General features: G+C 42.1%; 1 protein-coding gene across 1 annotated transcript; it reads left to right on the top strand.

Moving 5' to 3' along the window:
- The first annotated feature begins 7,925 nt into the window (after positions 1-7,925).
- LOC106567569 (hepatocyte cell adhesion molecule) lies at positions 7,926-17,931 on the top strand. Its single transcript, XM_014137041.2, has 7 exons — positions 7,926-8,276; positions 11,378-11,722; positions 12,393-12,674; positions 13,433-13,526; positions 16,168-16,262; positions 16,375-16,445; positions 16,822-17,931. Exons 1-7 carry the CDS (start codon positions 8,189-8,191, stop codon positions 17,155-17,157), a joined length of 1,311 nt encoding a protein of 436 aa, XP_013992516.1. The 5' UTR covers positions 7,926-8,188; the 3' UTR covers positions 17,158-17,931.
- The last annotated feature ends 1,317 nt before the right edge of the window (positions 17,932-19,248 follow it).

Raw genomic sequence — 19,248 nt, 5'->3', positions numbered from 1 at the left:
GTGCCAAGCTTGTAGTGTCATACCCAAGAAGACTCGAGGCTGTAATCACAGCCAAAGTACTGAATACTTATGTAAATGTGAAATTTCAAATTGCAAAAATGTCTAAACCTGTTTTTGCTTTGTCATTATGGGGTATTGTGTGTAGATTGATGAGGGTAAAAAAAAACAATGTTATCAATTTTAGCCAGCAGTAATCATCATGAATCAAGTCAGCAATCTACTGGCAAATCCTATTTAATCCTTGTCATATGAAGATAAATAGTGTAGAGAAATTATAGATAAAACAGCCATTGGACATAAACATTACACAACAAGTTGCAAATCGCAAATTCAGCAATGAGTGGTTTGGAAGGAATCTGTAACATCGGCTGTGTACGGCGGCTGTGTGGTCCCAAATCTGGGGTTAAGGGGATCTTTTCCAAGTTTAAAATAATAAACATTCAACAATGACCATGCTGTCAATGAAGCATGATTTGTGCTGCCCCCAAAACAACTGTTAATAACTCTGAACTGTGAAAACTTGAGTTCAGTGAGTTCAACACAACTGGGAAGTCGGGAATAAACGAGCTCCGGCTGGGAAAATACATTTTGTACGGTCATCCAACTCGGAATTGTAAATCCGGCCTCTTTCTAAAGCTACGACCTGAAGTTCAATGACTTCATCATGATTCGACCTTGTTTTTTCCTGAGTTCACAGTTGTTTTGAAAGCACCATAAGTCCAGAGGATTTGATGACAAAATGTGCCTGCCGCGCCACCTTCCTGTTCAAGTACGCACAGCACAACAAGGTGAGTCCAAAAATGTATTGTATGCTGCTGCATACATGATGTAATATGCCAGGGAGATAAGTATACTGTAGCTAAGAAAGTAATACTAAGTGAATGTTGTGTAGCAAGATGTTAGTGGCCCATGTGCCTCACCCATATAATTTGGTCTATTTACCCCTCTTATTTTTCGCATACTGTTCTGACTTGGTGGTGCATGTGTAGCCTATTACTTGTTTTAGAGAGCTTTCATTGTCTGCTTATATGCCCCCTTTATTTATCCTAAGGTTCTGACTTGTTGTACAGGGAGAACACTGTAAGAACGACCCATGTTATGAATTCTGTCGCTGTGCATTTCAAAAGGGCTAAACAAATAGTTATATTCACTATGTCTCTCCTCGCTCGCTTATTAATGTCTTAATCGAAATTACGGATTGCCTCTTATCTGCTTGTCGTCCCCTTATTCCATAGTTATTAGTACATCTCAATTGTCATTAGAAACCACATTTGTTTAAGCAAGTCAGCCATATCAGCTATGTTTTTTCTAAACACAGTAAATGAGGCTGAATGAACTGTTTCACTGCCAGTCAAGGCTTCGCTGATAGCCAGGTGTAGCAGTGGTAAGATGTTGGTACTGCTGCTGGAAGTAAGTAAGTAAGGAAGGAACAGCTTTATGTAGTCCCTAACAGTTTGCGGGCACCGTTTGTCACCATAATTAACATATTGTTTAGTGTTATGTTGTGTATTGGCTTTGCTGGCATGCATCCCACTTTTTTTTTTTTGCCCCACCAAGATTTACATGCTAAAATCGCCCCTGCATTTGTAACATATTAAAACAAAACAGGAGATTAATAATATTTGTCCAGCCTTTGCTGCTATGCTTGCAGATATGCATAATATGCTGCGACTCTAATCAAAAACTATTTAATAACTCCAAATAACAAAAACGTAGCTAGGTTGTTGTAACATGTTAAACATTTTTTTTTAAATTTTTGCACTAGCAATGATCACCAGAAAGGTTGAATGCAGCGTTGCTATATGGCAGTGGAGGCTGGTGGGTGGCGTTCTAGGAGGACAGGGTCGTTGTATTTGCTGGAATGGAATAAATGAAACAGAGTCAAACATTTGATTTCCATATGTTTGATGCAGTGGTATAAAGCGCTTAAGTAAAAATACTTTAAAGTACTACTTAAGGAGTTTTTTGGGGTATCTGTACTTTACTTACCTATCTATATTTTTGACAACTTTTACTTTTACTCCACTACATTCCTAAAGAAAATAATGTACTTTTTACTGCTTACATTTTCTCTGAGACCCAAAAGTACTCGTTACATTTTGAATGATTAGCAGCACAGGACAATTGTCTAATTCACACACTTATCAAGGGAACATCCCATCCCTACTGCCTCTGGTCTGTCAGACTCACTAAACACAGGCTTCATTTGTAAATTATATCTGAGTGTTGAACTGCGCACCTGGCTATCCATAAATTTAAAAAACAAGAAAATTGTGTTGTCTGGTTTGTTTAATATAAGGAATGTTAAATGATTTATACTTTTACTTTTGATACTTAAGTACATTTAAAACCAAATACTTTTATACTTTTACTCAAGTAGTATTTTACTGGGTGACTTTCAATTTTACTTGAGTCATTTTCTCTTAACCCTAGGATGCACATGCCGGATCAAAATGACCCGGCCAAATGTTTTTTTTTGCTGTATTGTTTCCTCAGACCAGAGAATCTTGTTTCTCATACTCTGAGAGTTGTTTAGGTGCCTTTTGGAAAACCTCCAAGCGAGCTGTCATGTGCCTTTTACTGAGGAGCGGCTTCCGTCTGGCCACTTTACCATAAAGGCCTGATTGTTAGAGTGCTGCAGAGATGGTTGTCCTTCTGGAAGGTTCTCCCAGCTCCACAGAAGAACTGAGGCAATGGAAACATGTGGGGTGATGAAAAAGAGCCATGCCACCACCACTCAGAGCAGCCAGGGCCAGAAGAGGAAGAGGTGCCAGCTCTGCCTAAGCGCAAAGGATAGAAAAGTCAGCTGCTGGTGTTCTCAGTGCAACACACCCGTCTGCAAAGAGCACAGTCACATGCTTGTGGTTTGTAACAAATGCATGGACTAAGACAGAATAAGTAAGCACCACACACACACACACACACTTTGTTCCTTTTAGTGTTCATGTTTTCTGAATTCACAATTGTTAGTGTTGTCGTTTATATTAATGATGAACTTTGGATTTTCAAATAAATGTTTTGAAATATTATAAAACATGCATAAGGGGATTTTATTTAGTTTTTCACACTAAAAGGTTGAATGTGAAACTTTGATCGTAAGATTGATTGTAAGAAAAATATGCTCATATTTTCAATAGCTGTTATGAATTGTAATAACACAGTTGAAGTCGGAAGTTTACATACATTAGACCAGAGGACATTTCTCCAAAAAGTACAATCTTTGTCCACATGTGCAGTTGCAAACCGTAATCTGGCTTTTTTTATGGCGGTTTTGGAGTAGTGGCTTCTTCCTTGCTGAACAGCCTTTCAGGTTATGTCGATATAGGACTCATTTTACTGTGGATATAGATACTTTTGTACCTATTTCCTCCAGCATCTTCACAAGGTCCTTTGCCGTTATTCTGGGATTGCTTTTTGCACCAAAGTACGTTCATCTCTCGGAGACAGAACGCGTCTCCTTCCTGAGCGGTATGGTGGCTGCATGGTCCCATGGTGTTTATACTTGCGTACTATTGTTTGTACAGATGAACGTGGTACCTTCAGGCATTTGGAAATTGCTCCCAAGGATGAACCAGACTTGTGGAGGTCTACAATTTTCTTTTGCTGATTTCTTTTGATTTTCCCATGATGTCAGCAAAGAGGCACTGAGTTTGAAGGTAAGCCTTGAAATACATCCACAGGTACACCCCTTCTCCCAGAACCCCCCCACACACACACACACACACACACACACACACACACACACACACACACACACACACGAGACAGCCAGTGCACTGTATGATATCATCAATAATGCCACTGACCAAATCTTCTACCTGACCGAAAGTTTAAACGTATTGTAGGCAAAATGTCCATGCCAAGTTTCGGTTCCAACGGTCATTGCCATGGCCTACAGAACATTTGATCTTGGTTGTCAAAAAGTTATAAGATAAAGGATTCACACACAGGTATAAATAACTACAAATAGACACACAAGCAAGTATAATTGAGTCAACAGTTGAGTTATCTATATACTTCATGAAATTACGGCCTGATGCGCTCACATTGTGAATTCAATGTCAGTTGCGCTGCTTTAGTGTGTCCGTTTACCACATGCAGTAGAGGGAAAATGTACAGACACATGCCACATCCTAGCTAGGCTACTAAAATGTTGCCTTCTAGCTTCTGTTTTTAAGCTTGATACTGAATAACCAAAAAACTAAACCTGCAACAAAACACCATGCAAAGGATAAACATGAAGGCATATTACAGCAACATTTGAGCAATATTCTAGGCTGGCTACCCAAATACAAGACATTTTGAGTGCACCATACAGCAATGGAGGCTGGTAGGAGGCGCTTTAGGAGGACTCTGACTGATCGGCTATGAAAAGCCAACTGACATTTACTCCTGAGGTGCTGAACTGTTGCATCCTCGACAACCACTGTGATTATTATTATTTGACCCTGCTGGTCATCTATGAACATTTGAACATCTTGGCCATGTTCTGTTATAATCTCCACCCGGCACAGGTGGCTCTCTAGGTTTCTTCCTAGGTTCTGGCCTTTCTAGGGAGTTTTTCCCTTGCCACCGTGCTTCTACACCTGCTTCTACACCTGCATTGCTTGCTGTTTGGGGTTTTAGGCTGGGTTTCTGTACAGCACTTTGTGACATCAGCTGATGTAAGAAGGGCTTTATAAATACATTTGATTGATTGATTGATTATCAGGATGACCCCAGGGCCAACGAGATACGCCATATCCTGGGTTGATGACATAAAATCCTGCCACTATTTAAACATTTGAAATGGTTTCAAAACAAATGTCCTTGTTAAACTTTGACACAAAATAGTCTGTGATAAATAGCACAATATGTTTCATGTGAGTATTTGTTATAGTCAAAATAATCCATACATTATGCTTTTCTTTACTCAAAAATGAGTTGTATGAGCTCAGGTCAATGATTCCTACAGGCCATAAATAGCAAATAGAAGTTCAAAACTTGTAATGTTCACAATAACTTAAGTTGATACAAAGATCTAACACAACATTAGGTGATAATATATGTATTATTATGGATTTATAGTCAGCTATAATGGGGCGGTCATTTTGGACGGGGAACACAGAATTAATTAACATGAAACGAACACAACAGGAGAGTTAATCTGTTCTATTGTAATCATAGTTTATTTGATGAGTACTTAATGTAATGAGTCGGCTACATAAAGGGACATTACAAGACTGTCAGATGTTTATAGACCCCTAAAGTATTCTCATGTTGTGGGATGTGGTTTCAACTTGACATTACTCTGCTTTTGAGGTCTGAAAAGATCCATCAAATTTCCATTTATGAGTGAAATGTTCCTTTAAGGCAACCAAATAAAACAGTATTTTTCTTTCCTCTCTCTCACATAGCTAGAATATTCTGCAAATAAATGCAATTTTATCAACCCACCTTCCGTTCATCAAGAACTGTATTTGGCCCATATACCCTGGCTGTGTCCCAAATGTCACCATATTTCCTATATAGTGTTCTTTTGACCATGGGCCCTGGTCAAAAGTAGTGAACTACGCTGACCAAAAATATAAACGCAACATAAAATGTTTCATGAGCTGAAATAAAAATCTCAGAAATCTTCCATACTGTCACGGCCGTCGTAGTGATTGGACCAAAATGCAGCTGGTATGTGAATGCTCATATTAATTTTTATTGAACACTACACAAAACACGAAAACAAATGAACGACAGCTAAACAGTTTTGCAGGCTAACACCAGCAGTGCAAATACAACTTCCCACAAAAGACAGGTGGAAAAAAGGGCTACCTAAGTATGACTCCCAATCAGCAACAACGATGTACAGCTGTCCCTGATTGAGAGCCATACCAGGCCAACACAAAGAAATACACAACATAGAAAAAACATAGAAATACAAAACATAGAACAATACCCAAAAACCGGCAACACAAAACAAACACACCCCTGCCACGCCCTGACCAAACTACAATAACAAATAACCCCTTATACGGGTCAGAACGTGACACATACGCACAAAAAACTTATTTCTCTCAAATGTTGTGCACAAATTAGTTTACATTCCTATTAGTGAGCATTTCTCATTTGCCAAGATAATCCATCCACCATGATAGGTGTAGCAAATCAAAAAGCTGATTTAAACAGCATGATCATTACACAGGTGCACCTTGTGCTGGGGACAATAAAAGCCCATTTTAAAATGTGCGGTTTTGTCACACAACACAATGCCACAGATTTCTCAAGTTTTGAGCGTGCAGTTGGTATGCAGACTGCAGGAATGTCCAATAGAGCTGTTGCAAGATCATTTAATGTTAATTTCTCTACCATAAACTGCCTCCAACCGGCCTCACAAATTGAGGATTATTTCTGTCTGTAAGAAATACCTTTTGTGGGGGAAAACTCATTCTGATTGGCTGAGCCTATGGCCTCCCAGGCCCACCCATGTCTGCCCCCCTGCCCAGTCATGTGAAATCCATAAATTAGGGTCTAATGAATTTATTTAAATTGACTGATTTCCTTATTTATTTATTTTTATTTTTATTTTTATTTCACCTTTATTAACCAGGTAGTGTCACACCCTGATCAGTTTCACCTGTCCTCGTTATTGTCTCCACCCCCTCCAGGTGTCGCTTGTTTTCCCCAGTGTACAGTATTTATCCCTATGTTTCCTGTCTCTCTGTGCCAGTTCGTCTTGTTTGTTTCCAAGTCAACCAGTGGTTTTCCCCATTCTCCTGCTTTTTGTATTCTCCTTTTTCTAGTCCTCCCGGTTTTGACCCTTGCCTATTTCTGGACTTTGTACCTGCCTGCCTGACCATTCTGCCTGCCTTGTCCATGAGCCTGTCTGCCACTCTGTACCTCCTGGACTCTGATCTGGTTTTAACCTTTTTGCCTGTCCACGACCATTCTCTTGCCTACCCCTTTGGATTAATAAACATTGTAAGACTCCAACCATCTGCCTCCTGTGTCTGCATTAGGTCTCACTTTGTGCCTTGACAGGTAGGCCAGTTGAGAACAAGTTCTCATTTACAACTGCAACCTGGCCAAGATAAAGCAAAGCAGTTCGACGAAAAAAACAACACAGAGTTACACATAAACAAACGTACAGTCAATAACACAATAGAAAAATCTATGTACAGTGTGTGCAAATGTAGAAGATTAGGGAGGTAAGGCAATAAATAGGCCATTGAGGCGAAATAATTACAATTTAGCATTAACACTGGAGTGATAGATGTGCAGATGATGATGTGCAAGTAGAGATACTTGGGTGCAAAAGAGCAAAAAGATAAATACCAATTTGTGCACCGCCTCATGGGTCTCCCATGCATGGCCAATGTGATACAGCCTGGAATCGAACCCAGGTCTGTAGTGACCCCTCATGCACTTTGATGCAGTGCCTTAGACCACTGTGCCACTCGGGAGGCCGCTGCAAATTGATTTTAACAAACAATTGGTCCCCCAAAAGATGCGGCCCTCCGTTGAATTTCAAAATCCCGATGTGGCCCTCAAGACAAAAAGTTTGCCCACCCATGCCCTAACCCTAATCCTAACCTTAACCCCTAACCCTGACCCATCCCCTAACCCTAACCTCTAACCCCTTACCCTTACCCTTGTAGCCTATTGGTAAGAGCGTTGGGCCAGTAACTGAAAGGTTGCTGGATCAAATCCCTCAGCTGAAGGTAAAAATCTGTTGTTCTGCTCCAGAGCAGAACAGCAGTTCCCCAGGTACCGTGGATGTTGATTATGGCAGCCCCCCGCACCTCTCTGATTCAGAGGGGTTGGGTTAAATGCAGAAGACACATTTCAGTTGAATGCAGACAGTTGTACAACTGACTAGGAATCCCCCTTTCCCTAATTGTAACCCTAACCACTAAGCTTAAAATAGCCTTTGTCCACATGGGGATGTGGGAAATGTCCCCACGAGGGCAGATTTTCTTTGTTTTCGATACTTGTGGGGACTTTTGGGGATTCTAGGTCCCCACAAGGATAGAAGAACCAACCCACACACACACACATCACTCTGTCTTGCCTGCTGGTGCGTTGCTTTGTTGTGCAGTGCACCCAGTCCTAGTGGAGCCCTGCCTTGGAGGAATGACTGTGCGCTCTCTGGGGGACGTGGCCAGAGTGGACAAATCATGCTGAATGTCTGGGACAGAAACGGAGTGCTAAACCCAAGATGAAGGCAGAGAGAGAGGCTCTCTCAAAAGCCATAGCCGCTCCTCAACTTTTGCTGCTCTGGTGTCTCCTTGTTTTGTCCCAGTCAGGTAAGGGAAACTTTCCCCTGTTTTTGGGAAACACATATGTGCTGACTTAAAGCAATGTGTAGTGTACACTTGCAAGGCAAGGCAATGTGGGTGGGAGGTATTTAGAATGGAGTGGACAAGTAAACGGTTTCTGACTGAGAGATTTGTTTGTCTGATAGGTTGGACACATACATTTTGTGTTTTTCATATTCTACTTGCAAGAACATGTTAAATTATGCCTACTTTTGCTTGTAAATGTGTTTATGAAAATGCATACATTCAATTCAAAATATGCTTTTCTATGTCATTCAACAGCAGCCAATGTCCCTATTATGAATGTACATGTTTCTGCATTTTCATACATTTGATTATTATATGTGCATTAGTATCATATAAAAACTATTACATTAAACACAATTTCCATGTCAAACAAGCAAATAAATGTTTCCTTATTATATATTAGCTTACACTGAGTGTACATAACATTCCTTTGGTTTCCTTTGGTCTCTACTGAGTTAAGTAAATCAGCTCTTAGGTTTTTTTTGCATGTTATCTGTGGAACAATCTTCTAAATGTTCTTAAATTTGATGTTTTGGTGCCTCTAGGCCAATTCAGAAAGCTGATTGAGGACCTTATTACTGATGAATGTGTTTGTTTTTTAATGAACGTGTTTTTGTTTCTGCTTGCATTTTGCATTTATATTTTGATGTGTGTATTTTCTGTAATTTATGAAATGTAGGGTTCATCTGTAAAAGAGACCTCGGTTTCAGTATGACTTCCTGATAAAATAAAGATTAAACAAATAAAAAATAGGAACCCCTGCTTTTTCCATAACAGAGACTGACCAGGTGAATCCAGTTGAAAGCTATGATCCCTTACCGATGTCACTTGTGAAATCCACTTCAATCAGTGTAAATGAAGGGGATGAGACAGGTTAAAAAATTATTTTTAAGCCTTGAGACAATTGAGACATGGATTGTGTATGTGTGCCATTCAGAGGGGGAATGGGCAAGGCAAAAGATTGAAGTTCCTTTGAATGGGGTATGCAGCACAGGGCTGCTGAAGGGAGAACGGCATCAAATACCTGGAAACCATGTGTTTGATGTATTTGTTACATTTATATTTTAGTAGACACTCTTATCCAGAGCAACTTACAGTAGAGTGCATACATTTTCATATTTGTTGGTAGTGGTCCCCAACGGGAATCAAAACCACAACCCTGGCATTGCAAGTGCCATATTCTACCAACTGAGTCCCACAGAACCATTCCACTAATTCCTCTCCAGTCGTTACCACGAGCCTGTTCTCCACAATTAAGGTGCCACCAACCTCCTGTGGTATGCATGTAGGTGCCAGGCACACAGGTTTGAGTGTGTCAAGAACTGCAAAGCTTCTGGGTTTTTCATGCTCCACAGTTTCCCATGTGTATCAAGAATGGTCTACCACCCAAAGGACATCCAGCCAACTTGACACAAATGTGGGAAGCATTGGAGTCATCATGGGCCAGCATCCATGTGGAACGCTTTTGACACCTTGTAGAGTCCATGCCCCCCTGAGGGCAAAAGGGGGTGCAACACAATATTAGGAAGGTGTTCATATTGTTTGTACACTCTGTGTATTTTCATTCAATCTGATTGCACAATGCAACACAGTACATTTCTTCATATTTTTAATCCTAAATTACTAGAAAACCATTTTGTTGTCAAGCTGATGACACTCATAAAACAACACATAACCTGTGGATTTAAAAATTGATGAAGATATATTATTTGTCAGAAAGCAGTCACAATAGGACCCAGAAAAAGTCCTGGAGTAAAATGTACTTTCAATGGACATTCTCCACTGAGAATGATTTTTTTGTACAGAATGGCTTAATCTGAGTTTGCGAAACCGGCCCACAAGGTTTAGACTTTAACGAGTTTAAGTGTTTGTATTTGACCTCTGTTGAGCCCATGTGGGCACTACACTACTCAAATGTCTGCCGGTTGGTTTAGCAGGTTAGCCAAAGTCCTCCACCAGTATGAATGGTGATGTCATGGAGCCAAACTGCTCTGTGAGAATGGCACAATCAGAGGATCCTCCAAGCAGAGAGGATCATGGTGAAAGGGCAGATGTTGGTTGGTGAAGGACCTGAGCTCAGGGTATTGAGGTACGACCTAGAAACATAAAAGGGAAGATATACGAAGAATCTATACTTTTGTAAATATATCATTCTAACTTTACATGAGATATATAAAAAAGGTGTGAAGATACGAACATAGAAAGAGGTGCGATTGTGTTGTCATCAGCAGAATCACTGGGGTCCTCTGTCTCCGGGCTCAGCCAATCGGGGATCTCGTGTTGCTCTGAGGGCTCTTTTCATGGACTGCCAGGGAGGAAGTTGGTCCAAACAATCGCCACTTTTGTCAGCTCATCCCAGCGGTCCCAGAGAACTGCGAGCCGTTACCACGGCGATGCAGTGCTGCCACGCAGGCTCGCTTCAGCACACTCTGCCCCAATGGAGGAGGGGGCCCGGTGCCCACAGTCGAGTCATCAGCAGCCTACCGCCCACAACAACAGCCAGCAGAGCCAGATACAGTCATTTGGCTCTCACTTTATTAGCCCACTCTGAACACATACTGTAGGCTATTTCCCTCACAGAGAAGAAACCTCAGGTCAATGAACTCAGAAAGTATTGCTGCAAAATCTGTTGGCCATAAATTAGACTGTTTGAGATATGCTGTTGAAATAGCTAAGGGGCTGAGAGGAGGAAGCTTAGCATATGCCCGGACAATGACCTGTTAATGATGAATCAAAGCATGCCACTCAATCAAAGACCGTCTAGTTACGGCTGGGATGGTGGTACTGGTGTGGCATTGCAGCTAGGATACACCTGTGCCCTATTGCGATGTAATGTGTCAGTTAATCTATGTCTCACATGCGTGTAAGTTCCATTGATATAAACTGAGACTCTAATCTGATAAGATAAAGAATAAAAATATGAATATGAATAGAAATATGCTAAATATAATATGTATGGTGGTGCTTACACATGTTCCAGGAGACTATAACCTGAATAAATTGACTAGATACAATAAAGTGGATCTTATACATCCAGTCTGTTCCATCTCCTCTATGACTAGGAAGTGTCGAGGGGGTCAACATCACCAGCCCTGGCTCCCTGATCCGGGGCACGTTGGGTGGGGAGGCACTCCTCTCCGTCCGCTACAGCAGCTCCAGCCCCGACGCGCCTGTCATCAAGTGGCAGCTGAAGAGGGACGACAAGCCTGTCACCGTGGTCCAGTCCATTGGCACCGAGATCATTGGGAACCTGAGGCCAGAGTACCGGGACCGCATCCTGGTGTTTGAGAATGGCACCCTCCTGCTCCACAACCTCAAGCTCTCGGACGAGGGCACCTACGAAGTGGAGATTTCAATCACGGATGATACATTCACTGGAGAAGGGAGTATCGACCTAACTGTGGATGGTAGGTGGTTCATAGTGTAAGTAAGTAAGCCTTGGAAAAGTAAGCCTTGTCCATGCCAGAATGGACCATAGGGTAGTAGCCTATGTCCTTATTCTGTAGCGTGAGGCAGTTTGATATACAAGTACACCTCCTGGACAGGATGCTAGTCTATTGCAGGACCTTATCCCTAATCCATCTCTTTAATGCTGAGTGTCAAGCAGAGGCATTGAGTACCATTTTTGGAGTCTTTGGTATGACTCTACCAATTTCAGGGTGGACACTAAGGTCACTAAGTTTGTGAATAGTCCTCTATGACATGATTTGCATTAAAGAGGCACTGCTTGCAGGGACTTCTGGCATTGTCTGTGATAAAACCAAAGGCTTTTTGCCATTTTTGTTTATATTTCTCATTTATATGACTGGGCTGAATTGCATGAATTTGCTGAATTTGTATGAATAGCCTGAATTGTCAAGGAATGTGCAAGGCACAGTAGCCCAAACAGTGTTGTTCCTGTAAAGTCATTGTCGCATGGGTCACCTGAGAAGTTGCATATGTACATTAGCTCATGTGTGACACATTTTTTTACCATCATATCAGCATAACCTTTGACCCTGAACAAACAAGAGATCCTAATCTTTTCATTGGGGGTATTTCAGAAACATGTGTGACTACTATGCTTCTTCTCCATAGAGCCCATATCCAGGCCTTATGTCCACATGGAGGCCTCCTCAGTGCTGGAGCTCAGCGAGCACTTTACCCTCAACTGCTCCCACGACAATGGAACGAATGCCAAGTACAGCTGGCAGAAAGGCGGTAAACCGCTGACCAATGAGACGCGCCTACAGTTGTCACCTGACCAGAAGCTCTTGACAATCGTGCGGGTGCTGATGGTGGATGATGACATCTACGGCTGTGTGGTGGAGAACCCTATTGGCAGCATGAAGAGCCTGCCCATTAAACTCACTATCTACAGTAGGCTTAACAGTGGTCCTATAGGCTTGAACCAGTGGCAATTTAAAGCCACAATCTGCAATCTGGTTTTCTGTAAAATGGCAGCCCCACCACTTGCTTGCTATAAAGTTGAGGGTTGGGGATGGAGAAATTTAGCTCCTGTAATACTCTCGCACTCTCTAACCCATGATATAGACTTCTTTAGTAAGTACTCACTAAGTAAAATGGAAGTTGTTTTCATAATTTCATCTCAGAGCTCTTTCTTAGGCGTACAAGCCAGTGGTTCAAGCCTAGGGCATGAAACATATACTTCACTGAAAAGCAAGTCCTTGTACTTTAGGGAAGGGGTGAATAAAGGCAAATGCAAATCGTAGATAGCTTCTGTAAAATAAAATAAACCCAAAGCCCTCACTCTAGAGGGGAAAAAAACATCATTGTAATGTACCATTAGCAAACAGACAATGCGTGGGAGGGAAGTCGATCACTGGCTATACATACAGTACATGACTACATCACAGAGACATGAGTGTGTACGTGGGAGGACAGGAAAGAAAGTACATACTGTAATTCTGCTTGAACATACTGTTAAGTAGCTCTACTGGGGCATTTATTTTCCTGTGTGGTTACATAGTGCCGTATTCCCAATATAGTGCATTACTTTTGACCAGAGCCCTATTGACCCTGGTCAAAAGTAGTGCACTGAATAGGGAAACAGGTGCCATTTGGGACACAGACTGTGACACTGCTATCCTCCTGACCCTCCTATGTTCCCCCCACAGGGAGGAGTTCCCTCTACATAATTCTCTCCACCGGGGGTATTTTTCTCCTCATCACCTTGGTTACAGTATGCGCCTGCTGGGGGCCATCCAAGAAGTAAGAACTGGTTTATTGATGTTTGTCTCACTCTCTACATGTTTCTGGATGCTTCTCTGTCTGTACATCAAATCAAATCAAAGTTTATTTGTCACGTGCGCCGAATACAACAGGTGTACCTTACAGTGAAATGCTTACTTACAGGCTCTAACCAATAGTGCATAAAAGGTATTAGGTGAACAATAGGTAGGAAAATAAATAAAACAACAGTAAAAAGACAGGCTATATACAATAGCGAGGCTATAAAAGTAGCAAGGCTACATACAGACACCGGTTAGTCAGGCTGATTGAGATAGCATGTGTAACCGATGTGAAATGGCTAGTTAGTTAGCGGTGGTGCGCGCTAATAGCATTTCAATTAGTGACGTCACTCGCTCTGCGACCTTAAGTAGTTGTTCCCCTTGCGCTGCAAGGGCCGCGGCTTTTGTGGCGCGATGGGTAATGAGGCTTCATGGGGTGTCAGTTGTTGATGTGCGCAGAGGGTCCCTGGTTCGAGCCCAAGTTGGGGCGAGGAGAGGGAGGGAAGCTATACTGTTACATTGATGCTGTTGACCCGGATCATTGGTTGCTGTGGAAAAAGGAGGAGGTCAAAAGGGGGGTGAGTGTGACCGATGTGAAATGGCTAGTTAGTTAGCGGTGGTGCGCGCTAATAGCGTTTCAGTTGGTGACGTCACTCACTCTGCGACCTTAAGTAGTTGTTCCCCTTGCGCTGCAAGGGCCGTGGCTTTTGTGGTACGATGCTTTGTGGGGTGTCAGTTGTTGATGTGCGCAGAGGGTCCCTGGTTCGAGCCCAGGTTGGGGCGAGGAGAGGGACGGAAGCTATACTGTTACACATGTAGATATGGTTAAAGTGACTATATGATGAACAGAGAGTAACAGTTGCGTAAAAGTGGGGTTTGGGGGTGGTGGGTGGGACACAATGCAGATAGCCCGGTCAGCCAATGTGTGGGAGCACTGGTTGCTCGGCCCAATTGAGGTAGTATGAACATGAATGTATAGTTAAAGTGACTATGCATATATGATAAACAGAGAGTAGCAATAGCGTAAAAAGAGGGGTTGGGAGGGGCACACGATGCAAATAGTCCAGGTAGCCATTTGATTACCTGTTCAGGAGTCTTATGGCTTGAGGGTAAAAACTGTTGAGAAGCCTTTTTGTCCTAGACTTGGCACTCCGGTACTGCTTGCCATGCGGTAGTAGAGAGAACAGTCTATGACTGGGGTGGCTGGGGTCTTTGACAATTTTTAGGGCCTTCCTCTGACACCGCCTGGTGTAGAGGTCATGGATGGCAGGCAGCTTAGCCTCAGTGATGTACTGGGCCATACCCACTACCCTCTGTAGTGCCTTGCAGTCAGAGGCCGAGCAATTGCCGTACCAGGCAGTGATGCAACCAGTCAGGATGCTCTCGATGTTGCAGCTGTAGAACCTTTTGAGGATCTTAGGACCCATGCCAAATCTTTTAAGTTTCCAGAGGGGGAATAGCCTTTGTCGTGCCCTCTTCACAACTGTCTTGGTGTGTTTGGACCATTCTAGTTTGTTGTTGATGTGGACACCAAGGAACTTGAGGCTCTCAACTTGCTCCACTACAGCCCCGTCGATAAGAATGGGGTTGTGCTCAGTCCTCCTTTTCCTGTAGTCCACAATCATCTCCTTAATTTTGCTTACGTTGAGGGATAGGTTGTTATTCTGGCACCACCCGGCCAGGTATCTGACCTCCTCCCTATAGGCTGTCTCGTCATTGTCGGTGATCAGGCCTACCACTGTTGTGACGTCTGCAAACTTAATTATGGTTTTGGAGTCGTGCCTGGCCATGCAGTCGTGGGTGAACAGGGAGTACAGGAGGGGACTGAGCACACACCCTGGGGAGCTCCAGTGTTGAGGATCAGCATGGCAGATGTGTTGCTACTTACCCTCACCACCTGGCGGCGGCCCATCAGGAAGTCAAGGATCCAGTTGCAGAGGGAGGTGTTTAGTCCCAGGATCCTTAGCTTAGTGATGAGCTTTGAGGGTACTATGGTGTTGAACGCTGAGCTGTAGTCAATGAATAGCATTCTCACGGTCCTATGGTCGGGGGAATACAGTGAGAAGAGTGGTAAAAAGGCAGAAGCATATTGATAGTCAATTTCTTTAAGGCCCACAAACCTCAAAAGACTCATTTGAAGGTCCCCGGTACCAGTTAAAAGAACTTATGGAAGTATATATGGAGACAGTTTAGTGCCTAAAATAAGGGAATAAATACATGTTAAAAAAATCCTGATCTTTCTTATATCTCTCAGATATAGGACAGACACTACAAAACAAAGTTCCTTTAGATTTTTTTGGGGGGGACTATCTGTTGTTCCATGTACTGAATCTGTTATTCAATGTGTTTCTATTGGCTAATAGCAGTAATGCCTAATAAAATGTTGATCTAATAATTTTTGTATATATTTTTTGATACATTAAGGGCTCTTAAAATAAAATAAAATAAATAAAATAGCTAAATGATCCTTGGTATGACCATCTTAAAACAATTCCATATGTTAGTTTAGAACCCCCCCCCTGACTTAGACAGGGCTTAGGCTCTAAAGGGTTTAACAGTTGTATACTGTATCATTTTAGCACACAGTTTAATCTCACATATATTGTACGTTTATTATGCAGAGAACGTCAGAAACGGCAAATGAAGCCCAGAGGTTTGGCAGGGCTGCCAAGGCATTTAATAGAACACCCTGATTATTCCCAAATCAATCATGCAGGTAAGAAAACTTATAATAACTTTGATTTATATTTCCTATTTATTCATAACACACAAAAAAAATGTGTGCTGCACCAAAGGTGTTCATCCAATGTCTTTTTCATCCTGTTCAGTTAGAGTTTTACCAAAACTTATGACTGAACATGAACGTAAGAATCCAGTGGCACTCTACATCCTCAAAAAGGTAACTCTCAAAATAACAAAAAACATGTAAAGCTGTCACCATCAGTATCTGACTCAAAACATAACTAAATAAATCCATGTCTGAATAAATGTTAATTTAATAAATCGATAAAATGCCCAGAGATACTGTGGGGGTTTGTACATTTTTATTTCTCAACCCTCATTCATCTGTTAGGATGACTACAATATCTCAATTTAGAATATAATACAGCCGCGACACCTTAGGTATTGTTTGGACCTGTTCAGAGAGCAGTGTGTGTGTGTGTGTGTGTGTGTGTGTGTGTGTGTGTGTGTGTGTGTGTGTGTGTGTGTGTGTGTGTGTGTGTGTGTGTGTGTGTGTGTGTGTGTGTGTATTGACTTGGTTTCCCTCTTTGTAGGATTCCCCTCAGGAAGACCATGACTCAACCGGCAACATAGGCCTGGGCCTCCCCTCTGTACCACCTAGAAGCCCTCCCAGCTACAGCAGCTCCCTGCCCCCCTCCTCACACTCCCCTGACCCCCCTGCCCGCTCTTCTCGCACGTACCCCCGCACCCCAGTCAGCTCCCCCCCTTCACATCACAACAACAAGGTGCAGAGCAAAACCTCCACCCCCTCCCCGCCCCGCACTCGAAGCTCCAGGCGCATGTTCCGCACCCCAGTGGGCATACTGCCTGCCCCTCAGCTGGAAGAGCCCACCCCCATACTGGAGAGCAACGGCACCACTCAGCCCTGATTGTCTATATGCAAGTCCTGGAGAGATGCAGCGTGTGCAGGCTTTTGTTTCAGCCCAGCACTTACACATCTGGCCTAAATTTAAGACCATGATTAATTGAAACAGGATCGTATTCATTAGGCACCAAAGGGAACAAACTGGACATTCATTTTCTTTCTTCATTGCAAAATGGTTTAAAACAGTTTATTTTCAGTGCCCTAATGAATATGACCCTGGTGTGTTGAAGCTGGGCCAGGGAAAAAAGCTTCCACACACTGTGGCCCCTGTGGTCCATGCCTTAGAGCTGCAGAGAGATGTGTATATTTCTGTATATTCACATGGTGACTGTATGTATGTAAATATGTTTTTATGACGTGATAGTGCAGTAATGTTTGTCTCAGAACCCAACGCAGCACTTTAATATTCTCTCCTCAATGGGTTTGTAAATACACTGTCATCCTCCACAACTGTATGGGTCAGTTTAGTTTTTAAGTTCTCACACGTTAGCCAATTTGTTTATGTTACATTTCATTATGTCCCATTCTTAAGACCTAAACTGTACAATGTATAAAACCTCTCTTTTTAAGAATCCAGTTTCTTGTTAGTACATTTTGTATGGTGTGGATGTTTATAATTGAACTACTAATTGTCTGTGTTCTTGGTATCATAGTTGAATAATCATTCAATATTTGTTTTCCTTTGTCTAGATTCATAGAATTGTTAAGAAAATCGGATGCATTGTACATATCATTGTACATATCAGTAGAGATGTTCAATAAAGCTATGAGGAAGAAATATTTGTTGTCATTTCTAAATTTGTTTCACTTAGGGAAACTTTAGGGAAAGTTTAAATGTTTCAGACACTTTGTCCTCAATATTGTTGGTTTGTAAGTTCAAGCGACTCGAGGAAAGCATGCATTTTTGTCATTTATCCATGCAGCTTACATGGGGTTTCTTCAGACAGTCATCGTGGTCGACATCAATGCAATCTCTTCATCTCTGTTCACAGGGGATGTTTGTGCCCTGCAATAAAACAGAGGGGACATAGTTTCAACACAGTACAGTACAAGCTTTATGTAACTTGTTGCTTTTTGTCTAATGCTCATCATTCTGTTCTCAAACACACAGAGAGAATCTGTTTGCTCATTCAGGTTCACCAAGAGGACAAAAGCATGCCTGTTCAGTGACGACTATGGCTGTGTGGTTGAGGCAAGGAGAAGAAAGAAAGCAATTCATCTGCCTATCCCAATATATACATCAATGAATAAATTGGAGAGTGGAGACATTACACAATTTCTCCACAGAACAGGGATGCCTGGATAACAATTAGGTGTTGTTACCATGTTTTCTCACTAGAAAACTATGTCACTCGCTCTACTTGGACTTTTCAGTGGGTCTAAATCAAACAGCCTATTTCCATAGATGTAAATTAGCAATTTATCTGCAAAAGTATTACAAGCCAATCTAGCTTGATTCAGCTACTGGAGAAGAGTTTGACAAAATGCATTTGTAGCCGACCAGTGTAGAGAGAGTGACAACAGCTGAAATGGGGAACTGTAGTGCAGAGCAAAGCATCACAGCCCTATGGTCATGAACAGTACTGCAAAAAACGACAGGTAGACCTTACCGTGAAATGCTTACTTACAAGCCCTTAACCAACAATGCAATTCAAGAAATAGAGTTAAGAAAATATTTACTAAATAAACTAAAGTAAAAAATAAAAGAAGAATTAACACAATAAAATAACAATAACGAGGCTATATACAGGGGGTACCGGTACCGAGTCAGTGTGCGGGGGTACAGGTTAGTCGAGGTAATTTGTACATGTAGGTAGTGGTAAAGAGACTATGCCTATGCATAGATAATAAACAGTGAGCAGCAGCAGTGTAAAAACAAAAGGGGTGGGGGGGCTTGTCAATGTAAATAGTCTGGGTGGCCATTTGATTAATTGTTCAGCAGTCTCATGGCTTGGGGGTAGTAGCTGTTAAGGATCCTTTTGGAACTAGACTTGGCGCTCCAGTACCGCTTGCCGTGTGGTAGCAGAGAGAACAGTCTATGACTTGGTTGACTGGAGTCTCTGACAATTTTTTGCGCCTTCCTCTGATACCATCT

The sequence above is a fragment of the Salmo salar genome, chromosome ssa13 (assembly GCF_905237065.1).
Source record: "Salmo salar chromosome ssa13, Ssal_v3.1, whole genome shotgun sequence".
NCBI lineage: Eukaryota > Metazoa > Chordata > Actinopteri > Salmoniformes > Salmonidae > Salmo > Salmo salar.
This window is presented reverse-complemented; position numbering and strand designations above follow the sequence as displayed.

Excerpts from the sequence above, each read along its gene's own strand:
- LOC106567569 (XM_014137041.2), top strand. The coding sequence starts at position 8,189 with ATGAAGGCAGAGAGAGAGGCTCTCTCAAAAGCCATAGCCGCTCCTCAA. Across the intron at positions 8,277-11,377 it reads CCTTGTTTTGTCCCAGTCAG|GAAGTGTCGAGGGGGTCAAC; the intron begins GTAAGGGAAACT and ends CTCTATGACTAG. Across the intron at positions 16,263-16,374 it reads TTCCCAAATCAATCATGCAG|TTAGAGTTTTACCAAAACTT; the intron begins GTAAGAAAACTT and ends CATCCTGTTCAG.